This window comes from Anabrus simplex, chromosome 2 (assembly GCF_040414725.1).
Source record: "Anabrus simplex isolate iqAnaSimp1 chromosome 2, ASM4041472v1, whole genome shotgun sequence".
In the NCBI taxonomy this organism is placed as follows: domain Eukaryota; kingdom Metazoa; phylum Arthropoda; class Insecta; order Orthoptera; family Tettigoniidae; genus Anabrus; species Anabrus simplex.
In genome coordinates, this window is record NC_090266.1 from 576817391 (window position 1) to 576834771 (window position 17381).

The following is a 17381-nucleotide window of genomic DNA, read 5'->3' on the forward strand; positions in this document are numbered from 1 at the left end:
CATGCAGAATCGGGAAAATATATTTTAAAACTTACAAAATTGATACTTTTAACAAAACTTAATTAGCACGTTTGTGCTGGTTAGGTTTTATTTTAATACTACTTAACCTGGTTAGCCTAATTAGCTGTTACATCATACTTACAAAGTTGACAGTCAAAATACGAGCAATAACATTACGCACAAGTATAGAAATGATTAAAAAGCAAAACTTACATGAAAAGTATGCAGCAGTAGTGACGATTAACCCCCACATCCCCTACCCCACAAACACAAATAAATTTCCAATATTTTTCAACCGTTTACCTTATGTGGAAGAGTCTAAAACACATTTTATCCTTTGAAATACACAATATTAAATCACATTTAAGGCAGCGGATTCTGGTTCTATTTTTACGAGCTTCGTACTGTCAAGAGTGTGGTGAAGGTGTCATCAACATGGGGCCAGTGGCCGTACCCGTCATATCTCTTTTCGTAGAGAGGCTTAGGAGATGGTGTGTAGACCTTCGTCTTCTTTCTTGCAGGTTGGTCTTTAATTTCTTCATCCTCATCTTCTATTATCTTTCTGTCTGGAGTTTCTACCAATGCTTGCCCTACTGCCATTCGAAAATTGAGAAGATCGAGAATCTTACTTTAGGGAACTTTGTTTCCTCGACAATCCTCCCGGCACTGTAGCCAACTATTAACAATGCTCATATCAAGGAAGTAGAAAACCATTTTCAAGGTCCATGGTTTAGTCCTGAAGCATGTTCGGTAGCATTCTAATTGTTGATTGCAATTATCTACTCTCCCCATGTGATCATTGCAATTCTTAATCAAAAAAGGGCAGTCGACTTCAATATATTTGTGTTAATTTTTGGACCACCTTCTTACCTTGGTTAGGGGTTCAATCCAGGCACAAGTAGAAGCAACAACAACTCTTTGAAGGTCTTTCGATTCCAAAACTACAATGGCATTGTCAGTACGCAATAACAGAGGAGCAAAAATAGGAAGTACATTAGAGTGAGATACATAAAACATGGCAAACAAAATGACATACGAGTGGTGTAACAAGCAATCGCAAAGGAATTAACTTAGAATATTCCATTAAATATAGTGTAACATAATTACGGCGCCGTCCCTTAGAATTTCAGCCAAATTTACAAAATATGCCATTAAAGTAGTGTACGACAGTAATACCTTTAAGGTAACCACACATAAATTCACACACAACTTAAATATTTCTAGTGCCACAATACCACGACATAGAGTAGATTGAGTTCAACAATGACTTCTTAGTAGCGTAACATTAAATTCATTTCGTCCATTACTCGAAGGAAATGGTGCGGTATCCTGATTTTCACTATTACGAGTAAACATAATGCGGAAGGAATAATGAATGCGGAATTTCTACTGTTTATAATTATACCCAGTGGTATTACGATGCCTTGTATTGGTTTGCTGCCGGTCTTGCAACACACCCTTCCTATTTCTACTTGAGTGAAGCTATGCACTGAATCACCTTACTTGCCCTGGTTCATTCCCGAATCTCAATGTTCGCTATTTTACCTCAGTGCGAAATCACAAGCAAGACATTTTGATTGCTGGCTGCATGATTCGTAGTCTGTTGGCGTAATGTCGAGTCAGCATGACTCTTTCGAGACAATAAGTTGTGACCAGAAGGATAGATACATCATATACCTTCCTCTTGAGTTTGATCAGATCACTCTGACATTAAGGATGAACCCAAACTTTCTGTGAGCTCTCACCTAGACTTACTGTTTCATTCTTTTCTCTTTCATGATCCTCCATCCAAGGCTTGATCACGTACACGTACTTGGCGGTCTGTTGCGAAGTTTACCCTTCAATGATTGCAAGGAGTCATCTCGGCTCATTACCTTGTTCTTAAAAGGTATTCTCCCGAGTTGTATTTTGTAATATCATAAACAATCTCTTTTCAGCTTTGATTCAGTTAACTCATAACTGTTAGGCTCTTGAGAATGCCGTTTCCCTTAGTGCGCCGCAATGCCCAGTAAAACTATTAACATTTTGAAAACGTCTGAACTCAAAGTTAGTTTCGGCATACTGAAGAACCTAACAGTTATAAAATTTCTGAGATGTTTCACTGATTCCCTATAACATCTCCTGGGTCACTTATTATTATGATGATATCACATGCGAAACACATATGGTTGCAGAAGCTTCCATTCCATTCCCTTCACTTCCCTTCCAACGGCAGCTATTAGAACAAGTCTTCCAATGTGAGAGAGAGAAGAAACATAGTGATAGGGGGGTCTGCTTGCAAGACACCTCTGCTGAGTGTTAACATTCAAGTAATCCAATTTTTATCGACTTTTACGTACGGAGACCAGCATTCTGAAAAAAATATCTTCATGAGGTTTATAAAAACAGCAGGTAATTTCCGCCTCAGGTTTCACTAATTCACTAATATTGCAAATAAATCAAACTATATTGAAGTACTGAATTCCGGGCTCTTTGCAGCCGAAAACTTACCCCACTTGCAGAGTTCTGCAATTTGTACAGGAAGCGTACTTGTTCCTCTGTGTTGGGCACCACGCGGAACACCTGGTAGTTATCGTACCGCACTTTTTCAGAGTAGACCGCAGCGCCCAGTAAAACCACTAATAGTAGCCGATACAACATTCTGAAAACGTCTGAAAATGAAAAACACGAAACACTTCAAAATTTTTGCCGTATACTAAAGAACCAGCAACAGTATCAAAAATATTTCCTATGTACCCTCTAATTATTCCCATATCACAACAGCAAAAATATGTAAGCATTTATTGCCTAGGTCAGATGACGCCCAACTCAGTTCTGTACATGCTGAATGAGCAAAATATCTCATGTACATGCTTGTCAGGGTAATTCATATCTACCAACGAGAATATGTTAAACTGTGTTAGTGGTAAAGTAATGTGAATGGACATTCTCCTGTTGAAACAGCATATCTCTCCGTTTCTATATGGATGGCTGTCGACAGATTGAAAAGTGTTCTCAATACTCCAATTATGTTGTCTTTAAAGGCTACAACGGTCAATTATCTGCGAACTGTCGTTTATGGCCATTCCGTGTACCTCCTCATGTACATTCAATCCCTTCTTTCTCAGTTCTTCGGCAATGAAGGGTCTGATCTGATGGTGCCGTGTGTTCCTTAGGAGCTCCCCGAGTCTGCAGAATCTCAGAACATGACCTGGAGTTTCTTGATCTCCGTGGCAATGCCGTCAAAGGTTGCTGTCCAGAGATCTGCCTGGCACCGAGCGCATCGCAGAAATATTGGCAGTCATCTCTATAGCTTCTCTCCACTCGTTACAATACAGACCGGTATAATCTCGCAACCTAGAGTTTTCTGCTGCGTGCTCTTTGTAAACGTGTACCCCGAGTCCTTTTTGCTGTAGTGAGCACCTGGAGGTGAATTCACGTTCTCGTAGCTCTTGACGGATCTTCTTAGTATCGTACAGGGCGTTCTTGGCGGTTATTTTCCGAGTATCAGCGTTTGTTAATTTGAGAAGTTCTATACATTCCCGACTTTCCGCGTGAGTATCCCTCGAAGCAACAGCGAGTGGATTTTTAGTCTTAAGCAAGATGTTGCAGGCATTAATGCATTGTAGATAGACTTCCGAGGAGGTTTTAAAAGTGCGAGTTTTTTGTATTTCTTATCGGTGTACAGCGTGCCATCTGGAGTATCCGTCGGCAACTCCAATATCTACTTTGTTGCACTTTTAATCATTTTATTGCTATCGGATAAAAATTTCTCTGCGATTGTCTTGAAACTGCATGTCACGAAAGGATATATAAGGGTGAGACAAATTGAAGAATTCAGGACTATGATCTTTTGGTCTCCCTTACTGTTTCACGGATAATTATGAATTTTTCAGAGTTTCCTCCCATAGTGTTGTACTACAATCTGTACCTCATTCAGATCAATGGGATTGAAATTAGATTTTTATATAACATATTTATTTACAAAAATATTAATATTTTCTGGTGCTCGGAATAAAAACCCAGCCAAAATCCGAATTACAGTCTATGTTAATTATTGAGGTTCATTTTGTAGCTGGAGGTTTGATACACACTTTAAAAAGGAAAAGTACGAAAATTCTTATAAACTCGGAATTTATAAGGGAAACAGTGATATATTGTTAAAAATGCGGGAAATTTTGAACATTTTATTTTAAAATATTAAAATTATTAAAATTCTGACAATATTGAAGTTGCTTCCGGTTGCCAGGAAGCATGCCAACATTGGGATATGTGCAGGAATTATCAACAACAATTGTAGCATATTTAACAATCGAATGAATATTAACCTTCTTTTTTCCTTTGTTAAGCTGGGTCTCCCCGCTTAAGCAGTCTCGACGATGTTAGAATTTGGAGCTTATTGTGAAGATCTTTCATTACGACAGTCTCGTCGAACACTAGTGTATCCCGGAAGGTAGTTCCAAGGTAACGAATTTGTTCGCCGTCTCCAATTAAGACAGTTCTAAATATTCCTCCAAGGATAGCAACCCTTGCTTCAACTCGCCTCGGAATACACATATCCCAGTACACACCTGAGGATTGATATCATGTCCCACTTCTTCAAATCTCCTGCAGGCTAGCCGCGTAAGATCTAAAGCTGCTTCTTTGTTGTTCCCGACGTTGACGGTGTCGTCAGCAAAGCTCATTAAGGTTATAGGTGGTAGTTCGGGTGACATAGATACCCCGTAATGCCGCGAGAGACTATATTCGCTTAGCTCGTCTAAGATATTACCTACGGCTAGGTGATAATGGAGATCCCTGCATCACGCCTCTCTTTATGGGTACTGTTCTACACTTCTGCGTTTCGAGTTGAGTGACGTTCCCGGTCTGTAGGTTGGAGATTACTTCCCCGAGTTTTGAAGGTATTCCTTCAGACTGCAGGGTTTTCAGAAGGTGGCTGTGACCGATATTGTCAAATGCCTTTCGATTGTCCAAAAATATTACCGTGATATTTTCTTTACTCTGTTTAGCAGATTTTAACAATGCGCCGAGAATGGAAGTATTTATAACGGTGCCTGGAGTTGAACAGAATAACCGCTCGTGTTCATTTTAGTGGATGTACTCACGTAGGCAACTGTCGAATACTCTTTCTATTACTCTCCTAATGACTGAACAGCTAGTGATGGATCGCAAGTTCGACACTACCTTCGGGTCACCTTTCTTATATAACAAAATTGTACGTGCATCCCGCAGACATTCGGGAATTTCGCCAGTTTTTAGCTTTGTGGTTGCAAATTTTGCGATAATAGCCTGTACGTCATCATCTTTAAAGACGCTCATCAAAACGCGGTCTGGGCCAGGTGCAGTGTCTACTGTGATATTATGGACGGCAACAGTAATTTCCTTCTTCTACACGGTGGGCACGAACGTTTCATTAATTTCCGCACCCTCCGCTTCAATGATTTTAGAAGGGTAAGTTTTCCTTACGTGTAAATTTTCATGGGAAAAGGTATCGGAAAAGAAACTATAGATGTTTCCAAGATCAGTTTTACATACCTCGGACTTGTTTTCTAACACCTGCCTCACTGCCTTCTGTTTCTGATTGTAGAACTGGTATTGAGTCCTTTCATAGTTATATTTGTTTCGCATTTTTCGCGGGCACGTTTATCTGCAAGCTGTGGATTTGACGAGTGCCCATGGTGTTTTTCGCTAAGAGCTAAACGACGTTTCTTCCTAGCCTCATAAAATTTGCTTGCTGGGTCTTTGGGACCAGGCAGGTGGTTAAGAGACTTGAACATGAATGATGCAAAATCTTGAAACAATTTATTATAGTCATGATCGTCGCTGACTTGTCCAAATTTTAATTTCCAAATACGAATTTCTTGTTTGTACTTAAGAGATGAATTATCTGATATACCGCCGTTGTCGCTAGGACTGAGATTTTCCCTAGTGACTGAACTGGATATATCTGTTTGACATAGCTTAGACGTGTGATTTTGAAACAATCTTTCGCGATGTCGATCAGGATAGGAGTGACTAATATTGATGGATACGCCCCTTTCAGCGCGAAAAAACTGGCTGCAGTATTGGCATTTGACTTCCGGAGGCTCTTGTGATTTAAAAAACATTTAGCGTTCCCGATTGTCTGGGTATCTTCGCGTTCGTTAGGTGTTAATTTCGAATGTTGTTCGGTTGTATAAGACACGATGTCTTGATGTCACGCTGTGGTCAGGATGTGCACACCTTCAGAACTTCACAAAAAGAATACTTAATTTTGGAAGTCTGTCCTGTGTTCATTGATCTGTTCCTCTCGTAAGTATGCTACCTTGATATATGCATCGTCCTTAAACTTAAGAAAAAGTTAATTAATTGGATTTAAAACAGGTGCTACGTGATCTTCGAACATTTATTTATATAGTAAAATCAAGTGTCCCATTTTCTCAATTTTCATTCCTGAAATTGTATCACCATGGGGAGTACATATTTTTGAGATCGGAGAATTCACTTCTCCTTTAGCAGGTTAGCAATCCCTACTTGCTAACACGGCGGGACCACGCCGTTGGTCTGCCACTGCTAAGCAGAGTCTTGGAGGGGCGTGCCAATCCAACTGATGAGCACAAATGGCACGTCTGGGCGAAACTCTGCAATCACACACGGAATAAACACCCAAAATCTGGTTCTATTCCCAGAAGAGCTTTGTCTGTAGTCGAAATTTTAGAAAAACTAGTATTTGTGTGTCGGTCATGTCAAGAATAAGAAGAAAATGCAATTTTCAGAATTTCGGCATATCTGTATGTAGTGTATTTCTTTATTTATTTATTTATTTATGTATTTATTTATTTATTTACACACAACCCAAGGAAAACGCTGGACAGAATTTGATGAAAATGGGAATTAAATGTCAGGGGGGTAGGCATTACAATCTAGAATATAAATAATTGTATTCTCGTTGGGTGAAACAGTAGTTTAAAGGAAGATATAAAAAGTAATTGTTAAATATATCCATTAATATTGGCTTCATCAATAAATGCTACTTAACAAATGCTGTAGACAAAAACATTTTCGATCTTATGCGCAATACAAATTGATCCTACGTCGAATAATAATGGAAACATTTCCTACGTCCTACAGTTCTGAAAGTTAATCATGGCAAAGAATCCTTTATAACAAACAGAGGATGTATAATATATTCTGATCTTCTATGCCTCGTGCATTTTTATCGTAGTAAAAAGGTTACTGCTCGCGATGCTTGAATGTATTGTCTGTCCCAAACCGAGGCGATAGCGTCTGTATGATGCGCGATCTAGGAGAGTTACCTCGCTGAGTGTAGCAGTCTTATGCGTATGCAACTTGACGGTCACGGAGAAGATAGTTCAGTGGTGTACTGCTGTAAATTGCAAATAATATAGGCCTATTACAGGGCTCTGATGACATTATCAAACCTGCATCATTGGTTATATAACTACGAGTAATTGGCAGTGTTATCCAAGACATTCACAATATTCATGTGTTTGCAATACGTAGCTATTTTAGCTCCAAAAATGAACGGGTTACGAAAATAAATGGGAAAGTTAGGGCTTGAATTCCGGGCGAAGTAAGAATATACATATCAGTTAACTCGGACGTAAACAGCGACGGTGGGGTTCATTAACCTTTTGAGCATCAATTATTTTGCCTTACCTGGCCTGCCAGCACTTGAAATTACGTTGAAATCAGGAGTGCTGATAATGCTTTTGAGAAAACTAAACAAATCTACATAATCTCATTAACATAAGGATGTTACACATGAATACCACTGAGATCGATATTTAAACAGGTACTACCGAGCTCGATAGCTGCAGTCGCTTAAGTGCGGCCAGTATCCAGTAATCGGGAGATAGTGGGTTCGAGCCCCACTGTCGGCAGCCCTGAAGATGGTTTTCCGTGGTTTCCCATTTTCACACCAGGCAAATGCCGGGGCTGTACCTTAATTAAGGCCACGGCCGCTTCCTTCCACTTCCTAGACCTTTCCTATCCCATCGTCGCCATAAGACATATCTGTGTCGGTGCGACGTTAAGCAAAATAGCAAAATAATAATAATAATAATAATAATAATAATAATAATAAACAGGTACTTGAAGAGGTGTAACTGTATTTATATCATACATTTTCCTATTTGTAGTGTTTGCTTTGCCAAGTCCATAAATGAGTCACAAGGCAAAACGCTCACCACTGCTGGGGAAGAACTTGGAAATTTCGGATGTTCCTTGCACGGCCAATTGTACGTTGCTTGCTCTTGAATAAAGTCATCTAACTCCCTTCTTATGCATGCGCCAGGCGATCAAACCTAAATCATTGTTTATACTGAGGCTCTGAAATAGATTTGTATGCCTTCAACCCACAGAACGAATATATTTAAATTTTTTTAATGCTATTGGTTTGGAGCGTCGACCTATAGAGATCTTTTGCCCCTGCATATTTAAGTTACTCAGAAGCATTCGCAACTTTATCACATCATCTGCACTGCTCTCAATTTTAGGTTAATAGTTTATTTGTTAAGAAGCTTGTCCTTTTACATATTTTCACTCCACCCTCGAATCAGATTCCAATTCTCCATTTACCTCAAACACATGGACCTGTCGAACACAGCCGGTACCCACTTCTGTGCATCTACCTCAAATGTAACTTCCGAATTAGAGAAAAATCTAATCTCACATCACTTCTGTCAAATTGCGACAATTTATTTCACCAGTTTCCCTCAGCCGTGTCTTCCATGTAACCTATTTAAACAAACGTTCGTTTCTTTTGTATCCGCACTTCAACGTTATGGATGATTGTGCATCTAGTTTTCTCAGTATTAGAAGCCATTATATTTACTACTACTACTACGAAACGTTTTCATTCCTCCCTTGAAGGGGGAGGCGGGCCTCTTAGACGGTTACGCCGTCTCTCAGGCCGGGAGAGTTGTTACGGTGAAGGAGATGTGCGGAGAAGGTGAGGGGGTAGGCGGTCGTGGCCTATACTACGAACTGTCCCGGCATTCGCCTTAGTGCAGGAGAATGGAAAACCACGGAAAACCATTCTCAGGACAGCCGACGGGCGAGGCCAGGCGAGAAGTGCAGCACTGTGCCCCAGGCCCGTCTCCCGAACGCAGAGGCGTAGAGCCACGGTAGAGCCGTGACCACCTCTCTTCTGCTCGTTAGGCCGGTCAGAGTACAGAGCTTATGGAACAACAACCCACTCTGCATCTACCGACCCATTATATTTTCCCAATTTCCAGTTACATAATTCCAGTGATTGCGTTTCTTATTCCTCTACTCATACTTGGTGACCTAATTTTGATGTCACTCCGAAGGTCAGAAATTCATACTATATACTGAGTCCCTCTGTCTGTATTTAGTTGTTTGTTCATTAAGAGCATGGGCATCTGAAATGTACGAGGGGCGTACTATATTGTTTTACTCTTTATTTTTTGCGCACCTCCGGGTATGGTTCACATTTCACTTTTGAAGGTGGTGACGTGTAACTAGTGTCTTGTTCCACCGTTTGGTAGCAGCACACGCACAGGGACCAACGAATGCACTCGTCGTAGCCATTTCATAACACCACTGTCAGCGTAGGAGCAGACAAGATAGAAAGCAACCATCAGGGACAGCACTATACGATTTCGTTCCTATGGAAAGAACATGCGCCGTCACGGAAAACAGTTTACAACTGGGTGGAAGGTTGGAAAACAGGGTGCAAATCAGTGGACAAAGGAACCAATTCTGGAAGGAATGTGACAGTGTCAACACCAGCCAACATTGCCCGGGTCGAACAGGCCATCCAAGGAAATAAATGCATCACATTTACGGAAATGGAGGCAGCCGGGGGAATTAGCCGAAACACTCTGCAGCGGATCGTGCACGGCCACTTTCAGTTGGGGAAGGTGTCATCCACGGTGCCTAGACCCTTGTCTGCAGATGAAAAGCAGAGGCGTGTGGACGTGTGCAGAGAACTTTTGCAACGTCATGATCAAGATCCAGCCGACTTCACGGCTAGGCTTGTGACTGGTGATGAGACATGGCTCCATTGCCGTGAGCCACAAACGAAACAACAATCGATGCAATGGAAGTACAGGGGCAGTCCATCGCCAAAGAAATTTCGAGCATGAAGAAACTTCTGAGTGGTTGCCGTTTTGCGGATTTTGCAGAACTAGACACAGCTGTCAAGGCATGGATACGCAGCATTCCGAAAGAATGGTCTCAGGAAGGCCTGTAGTGAGTGACATATCGATAGCAAAAGTGCATACGGTTATAAGGACACATTGAAATTTTACTCGCCCTATCATTTCAAGATCCCCAAGGAGTTGTTCAGTCACTGAATTGTAATTTCTAGTGTCCAAGTACTCAACCATTTGAAGATATACTCAGTTCTCTCTCCTACCAAGCAAGTAGCCGTGTGGTTAGGGTCGCGCAGCTGTGAGATGCATTCGGGAGATAGTGGGTTCGAACCCCACTGTCGGCAGCCCTGAACATGGTTTTCCGTGGTTTCCCATTTTCAAACCATGAAAATGCTTGGGCTGTGCCTTAATGATGGCCACGGCTGCTACCTTCCCAGTCTCCCACCCATCCGTCGCCAAAAACCTGCGATGTGTTAGTGCGACGTTAAACAAATAGCAAAACAAAAGTTCTCTACTGACGAAGGACGTTCTATCGACCAAAGCTAGTCACTGGTATCCGTATCCTTCCATGTCACGCATATGTTAGAAACAAGAAAGTTGCTGGAGCATGTAACGTATCTACTCACCTGTCGATGTAACTAGTAGCTGCAAACCAAGCAGTTAGGTCTCATTTATGAAGAGAAAATCGGTTCATTATCTCATCCACTTATGTGTGTTCCCATTAGAGAAGTTCGAGAGATCTAATCTTATCAACATCACATCCACGTGTGTTGCATATTACGCAAATGAAACTGATTGTTTTAAATTAACTTCTGTACCACTACAAAAGTCAAGAGAACATAGTAGATAAAATCCTACTTCTATTATGATGAGAAAGAATGACATTCCCTCCAGACTTTTAATTATATCAATCATTACATAACACAATATAAGATAAAACCTTTATTTACAGCCTTATTAATGTGATTATCCCAATAAGTATCTTTCCTCAAATTAACATTTAAGTAATTACAGAGACCCTCGTCAGGTACTTTCACCCCATCAACACAGTAATTAAAATTGACAGGATTTTTCCTTCTTGATAAAGCTTACAACCTGACTTTACATACCATTTACCACAATGCCATTGTCCGCTAATAATCTCACAACATTGTCGAGGTCTTTACGCAGTCGCTCAAAATCCTGTAACTTATTTACTACTCTATACAGTATAACATAATCTGTAGGAATTTCCTTTTCTTTCTCATAACATTAACATTGTTTCGAAATGGTGTTCTCCAAAATCAATATCCAGTCTCAAGTTCTTCATTCATTAAACACAGTGGCGGATAAAGGAAAAGGTGCAGGATTTACAACAGAGTTTCTAAATTGTTCACATCCATCTCGTGTGCCACTGCACAAACTGATCTTTAAAATGAGCTCTCCTTTTACCGTTCGGTATTACGTAATTCAAACATCAGCAAAGTAATGCAATGGCCATGTGAGTTGGCTAAGTTTCTGGCCCATATATCTATAAGCTTGCATTCGAAAAATGTTTAGTTCGATCACCACCACCGGCAGCCCCAAAGACAGTTTTCCGTGATTTCCCAATTTTATACCTTAATTTAGGCCATGGTTGTTTCCTTTCCAAATTGTAAGCGTTGGTGCTACACTAAACCGCTAGCAAAAATACTAATGCAATGGGATGCGACTTCAAATTAAAAATGTGAATATTTCAATGAGGCTATTCTTTTAACCAGCAATGAAACTGAGAAAATGGAGGAACACCGAGAATGCTGATAATTCCATCGGATTTTACCCTTAATTTCGAACGAAGCCTATTCACACAAAATCTGGCTTTGCGTTACAGTAAGTTAGACAACTTCAAGTAAGCTTTTCACTGTTTACGTCAGAATGAGATATCCTCATGTTAATGTCAGAAGGATTGCATCCAATTTCGTTCACAGCAAAATCTTGCAAGACCTCAGCTAAAAATTATTGTTACCGTTGATTCTGAATTCCTCCTTTCGGAATCAAGCCGGGTATACATTTATACAACTCTGCCAGGGTTTCTGCGTTGCTGCTTTGCCGCTTTAACCTTTGGAACAGATCAGTTTATACAACAGACACGTTATATGAGACTTAGTATTGGTTATCGACTTTTTTCTTTCAATGTGCTATATATCAAAGTGCCCAGCTTTAGATACTGAAATGCCCGAAAATTCAAACTTTCGTTGAGTTTAATCTTTACCTACAGCTCACCAAATGTGAGGACTTCATCACCTTAACTATCCAGTTGAAAATATACAATGACAAGTGATGAGAATATTTACCTTCAATGTAGAACTTTGAAAAGGTCGTCCGACTCGTTGGCTGAATAGTCAGCGTACTGTCCTTCGGTTCAGAGAGTCCCGGGTTCGATTTCCGGCCGGGTCGGGGATTTTAATCGCTTCTGATTAATTCTTCTGGCATCGGGACTGGGTGTCTGTGTATGTCCCAACACTCCCCTCTTCATATTCCCACAACTCACTACACTACCAACCACCACAGAAACACGCAATAGTGATTACATCCTTCACATAGGGTTGGCGACAGGAAGGACATTCGGCCGTAAAACAGGGCCAAATCCACATGTGCGGCACAGTTCTCACCAACGACCACACAGATGTGGGAAAAAACGGTAGCAGTTACCCGTGGCTTTCCTCAGTACTGTATTAAGACATTATCTGAAAAATCAATAAAGTATAAAAACTCACCGAAAAATGAGTTTCATTTATCCCAGTAAATCTTTCGTGGTATTGCCTTTTGGGGCTAAGATGACCATGCGACATAGAACTATACATGTGAGAAATAGTCTTCTCTCAAGTCGGAAAAAACGTGTTTCTTTATTTTTAAAGGAGATTCCAAATACCAATTTCCACGTCTGTGACATCTTCAGTTTTTGAGATATATGTATCCCCATAAAAAGAACTCAACACCTTCAACTGTCCTTCCCCTCAACCCCATCCCACCTAAGTGGATTTTCCGAAAACTAAAAAATACATGTTTCTTTACTTTTTAAAGGAGATTCGAAATACAAATTTTCTCGTCTGTAGTATGTTACTTATTTGACATATACTGATATAGATTTCAATTTTCATTTAACAAAAAAAGGCACGCAAGACGCAGATCAAGTTATTGGGATTTTTACACATAAATTGCTAATGTACTTGGAAACTCGTCTTGGCAGGTTCCATGATCGTTCAAATTTGGAAGTTCAACCGACGTAAGTGTCGAAAGCCCTGTGAGTCGTGGTTTAGAATCCTATGAAAGAGGCGAGTTGTGTTATGCTAGTAATTGCGAATCAGCTTGTGAATCACTAACAAACAAGGGACCAAAGAGCTGTTGACTATGCTCGGCTCAGTTGTATGGATATATCATTGGTCGAAGAGACTGATAACGGTTGCTTTCCTGGGATTCGCGTTCTTCCAAAACTATTTCTTGATTCTTGTGTCTAAGTCTGAGTTCAGAAAGTGGAGGAAAATTTCAGCATTTTAAGTTACGGCAACAGACTTTCAAAAATTATTCGGTTATCAATATCGTCCTTCGCACTTACTCTTTGAAGTGAAGTAGCGCAATTTTCTTTCAGTTTCTAGTATCTTCTCACGTTTCTCGGCGTTGGTATATTTCGCGGTACGATTTTCCTTCCTCGCTAGTTCATTGACACCTGAATTCGACTCCGACTTTAGAGGTGGGAATTGAAGTTCTTATAGTGACACGTTCAGTTCACTTGAAATCAATGCAATTGATAGGGAATCCGCCAGCTGGACGACAACCCTAAATGCAGATGATTGATGATTGGCAATTGACTTCGCAAGAGCATCAGACGTTTCACGCATTCCTCCGGTGCGGGCTAGATTTTATTTCCACTGGCTGGGGTATTCACACCCATCACCTCACTATTTAATTCACTATTATCCGTTTACAGTCCAGGGTCGGTTTTCCCCTCAGATTCAACGAGGGATCCCACATCTACAGCACCAAGGGCCGTTCTGGTGCGTAAACCACTTGGTAGGGGATAAAACTAGGAAGGAGGATCTGTACCTTGCCCAGGCGGCCTCGCCTGCTATGCTGAACAGGCGCCTTGTGAGGGGATGGGAAGTTTGGAAGGGATAGAGTAGGAAGCGGCCGTGGTCTTAGGTACCATCCCGGCATTTGCTTGGAGAAGAAGTGGGAAACCACTGAACAACACTTCGAGGATGGCTCAGGTGGGAATCGAACACACCTCTACTCAGTTCACCTCCCGAGGCTGAGTGGACCCCGTTCCAGCCCTCGTACCACTTTTCACACTTCGCGGCAGAGCCGGGAATCAAACCCGGGCCTCCGGGGTGGCAGCGAATCTCACTAACCACTAAACCACAGAGGCGGACATTATTATTATTATAAAATTTATATCACTACGGCCCAAGGGCCCCTATACTATACTACACTCCGTTCCAGTCCTCTTACTGAAAATTAAAACCTACAACCTGTTTTCCAGTCTTTGACCGGATCAGGGATGCAATGAATGAACCACATATAGGCTATTAGTACAATGGGGTCACCACTCCCTGAGTGATTTATGAATAACGGATAAATGCTATGAAATGATAATGGAGAGTGTTGCTGGAATGAAAGATGACAGGGAAAACCGGAGTACCCGGAGAAAAACCTGTCCCGCCTCCGCTTTGTCCGGCACAAATCTCACATGGAGTGACCGGGATTTGAACCACGGTATCCAGCAGTGAGAGGCCAACGCGCTGCCGTCTGAGCCACGGAGGCTCAGTCCTTGTACTGCATTTCATATTTCGTGATAGAGCCAGGAACCGAACCTGGCTTTCCACGGTTGGCAGCTAATGACAGTAACCACTACACCACAGGGGCGTACTTAGAGATATTATTTTATTATTATTATTATTATTATTATTATTATTATTATTATTATTATTATTATTATTATTATTATTATTATTATTTTCTTTCTTAATCTGCTTACCCTCCAGGGTTGGCTTTTCCCTCGGACTCAGCGAGGGATCCCACCTCTACCGCCTCAAGGGCAGTATCCTGGAGCTTCAGACTCTGTGTCCGGGTATACAACTGAGGAGGATGACCGGTACCTCACCCAGGTGGCCTCACCTGCTATGCTGAACAGGGGGTGTGGATGGGAAGATTGGAAGGGATAAACAAGGAAGAGGGAAGTAAGCGACCGTGGCCTTAAGTTAGGTACCACCTCGGCATTTGCCTGGAGGAGAAGTTGGAAACCACGGAAAAACACTTCCAGGATGGCTGAGGTGGGAATCGAACCCACCTCTACTCAGTTGACCTCCCGAGGCTGAGTGGACCCCGTTCCAGCCCTCGTACCACTTTTCAAACTTCATGGCAGAGCCGGAAATCAAACCCGGGCCTCCGGGGTGGCAGCAAATCTCACTAACCACTAAACCACAGAGGCGGACATTATTATTATTATTAAATTTATATCGCTACGGCCCAAGGGCCATCTTATAGTAACGAGTGTGTTGGCCGTGCTCGTTCAGCGTCGCGCAGCTGTGACCTTGTATTCAGGAGATTTTGGGTTCAAACCACATCGTCGGTAGCCTTGTAGATGATTTTCTGTGGTTTCCCTTTTTCACACTAGGAAAATGCTGGGACTTTTACTTAATTAACCCACCATCGGTATCGTTGTCCGCACTTACGCGAGAGGTAGCGTGTATAGGGGCTCCCTAACATCGGCTTGGTATATGATTTTAGTTCTCATACGAGCTCTTCTCGGAAGTTTGAATAAATTATACTAGTATTTGGTTATTTAGTGTATATACTTACATATTTGTATATATCCACAATTGTTTATTACCTAAATACTTGCTACTACAATTTCGACTCGTACACTGTTTTCGTTCTTTTAGAAGGTAATTATAATTTTGTTTTAACAGACTGGTTTTATGTTAACTATTTATATAAATTTACATAACTATTAATAAATGTTATGAAAAGTAACAAAAATCCTTGGCATTACAAATACATATTACAGTACAAAGCAAATGTTAACATGATTTGTAAACCTCATTATTTTGTATCATTGTCCTGTTCACTCATTTCTTTCAACTTCTTGCGAAAAACATTCACTGCATACTACTTTTGTTAGACCAGTGTGCTCTTTGCACGCATCACAGCGAGCTGACGTAAATCGTTTTTTTCGAACTGGGAGTAGGCACACCGTGGTTTCCGCCCGGGAACGTCTGAAAATATATACAGTAAACACCATAGCTTTTTTTGGTAATGATTATAAACAAGTTTTACAAAGTGTTCAATTAGATACTCGTAAAAATGTAGAAGTGAGAACTGTTAGTAATACTTACCTGGGGCTGCTGGTATCGCATTTCTGACGGGAAGTTCTTGTCCAAAGATATGTTTTATGGAATTTCTGCGACCAGTTGACAGAACATCGACTAAAGCACGTCTCAACAGATGTGGCTTTACGATTTCCAGGGCAAGATTCTTCAATCCAGCTCAAAATAAGAGATTCACTAGGCCTATTAGCCATTATAATTTCACTGTGAAACTGTTTACTAAAACATTACACCAGCACGGAATGCGCAAAAACGGTGACGCCAAAGGTATCGAGGCTAGAATGTGCCTAACACTGCCTGTGACGCGACCGGTATCGTAGCGAGGCGCGGACTAACACTCCAGACAGAACGCACTTCTCCCCATCCTCCGCGTGACACGTGTGCGTGAATTATCGCGTAACGAAGGAAAACATGTGACTCATAAACTCATTTGAGAATACCTGGAGTTTGAAAAGTTTGAGTCTTAAACCAAAAAACTTTTCTTAATAAGGAATGTTTTTGTTAGGGGCTACCTAACAACGATACCGATGGCGGGTTAAGGCCACGGCTGCTATACCATTCTTGCGTCACCAGATACATTCGATGTGTTAGTGCGACGTTAAATCACTAGCAAAGCAGAATCTTATGGTAGTGAATTTGTTGGACGAGATCGCACCGAAAAGAATAAATTTGTCGATTCTCAAATAAAATATATGTAGTATAATTCGTGGTACTAAGCAAGAAAAACATGAAAATATCTCACCGGGCGAGTTGCCCGTGCAGTTAGGATCGTGCAGCTGTGAGCTTGCATCCGGGAGATAGTGGGTTCGAATCCCACTGTCGGCAGCCCTGATGATGGTTTTCCATGGTTTCCCATTTTCACACCAGCAAATGCTGGGGCTGTACCTTAATTAGGGCCACGGCCGATTCCTTCCCATTCCTACGCCCTTCCTATCCC

General features: G+C 41.3%; 1 protein-coding gene across 1 annotated transcript in view; it reads right to left on the reverse strand.

Annotated features, from left to right (window-relative positions):
• The window catches only part of LOC136862933 (zinc carboxypeptidase), a 106014-nt gene extending 95218 nt beyond the window's left edge, over window positions 1–10796 (reverse strand). The window contains exons 1-2 of the mRNA XM_067139222.2: window positions 10727–10796; window positions 2491–2651 (exon numbers count right to left, since the gene is read on the reverse strand). Coding sequence (XP_066995323.2) covers window positions 2491–2640 — 150 coding nt within the window. The 5' untranslated portion in view covers window positions 2641–2651; window positions 10727–10796. The remainder of the gene's footprint in view (window positions 1–2490; window positions 2652–10726) is intronic.
• Between the last annotated feature and the right edge of the window lie 6585 nt (window positions 10797–17381).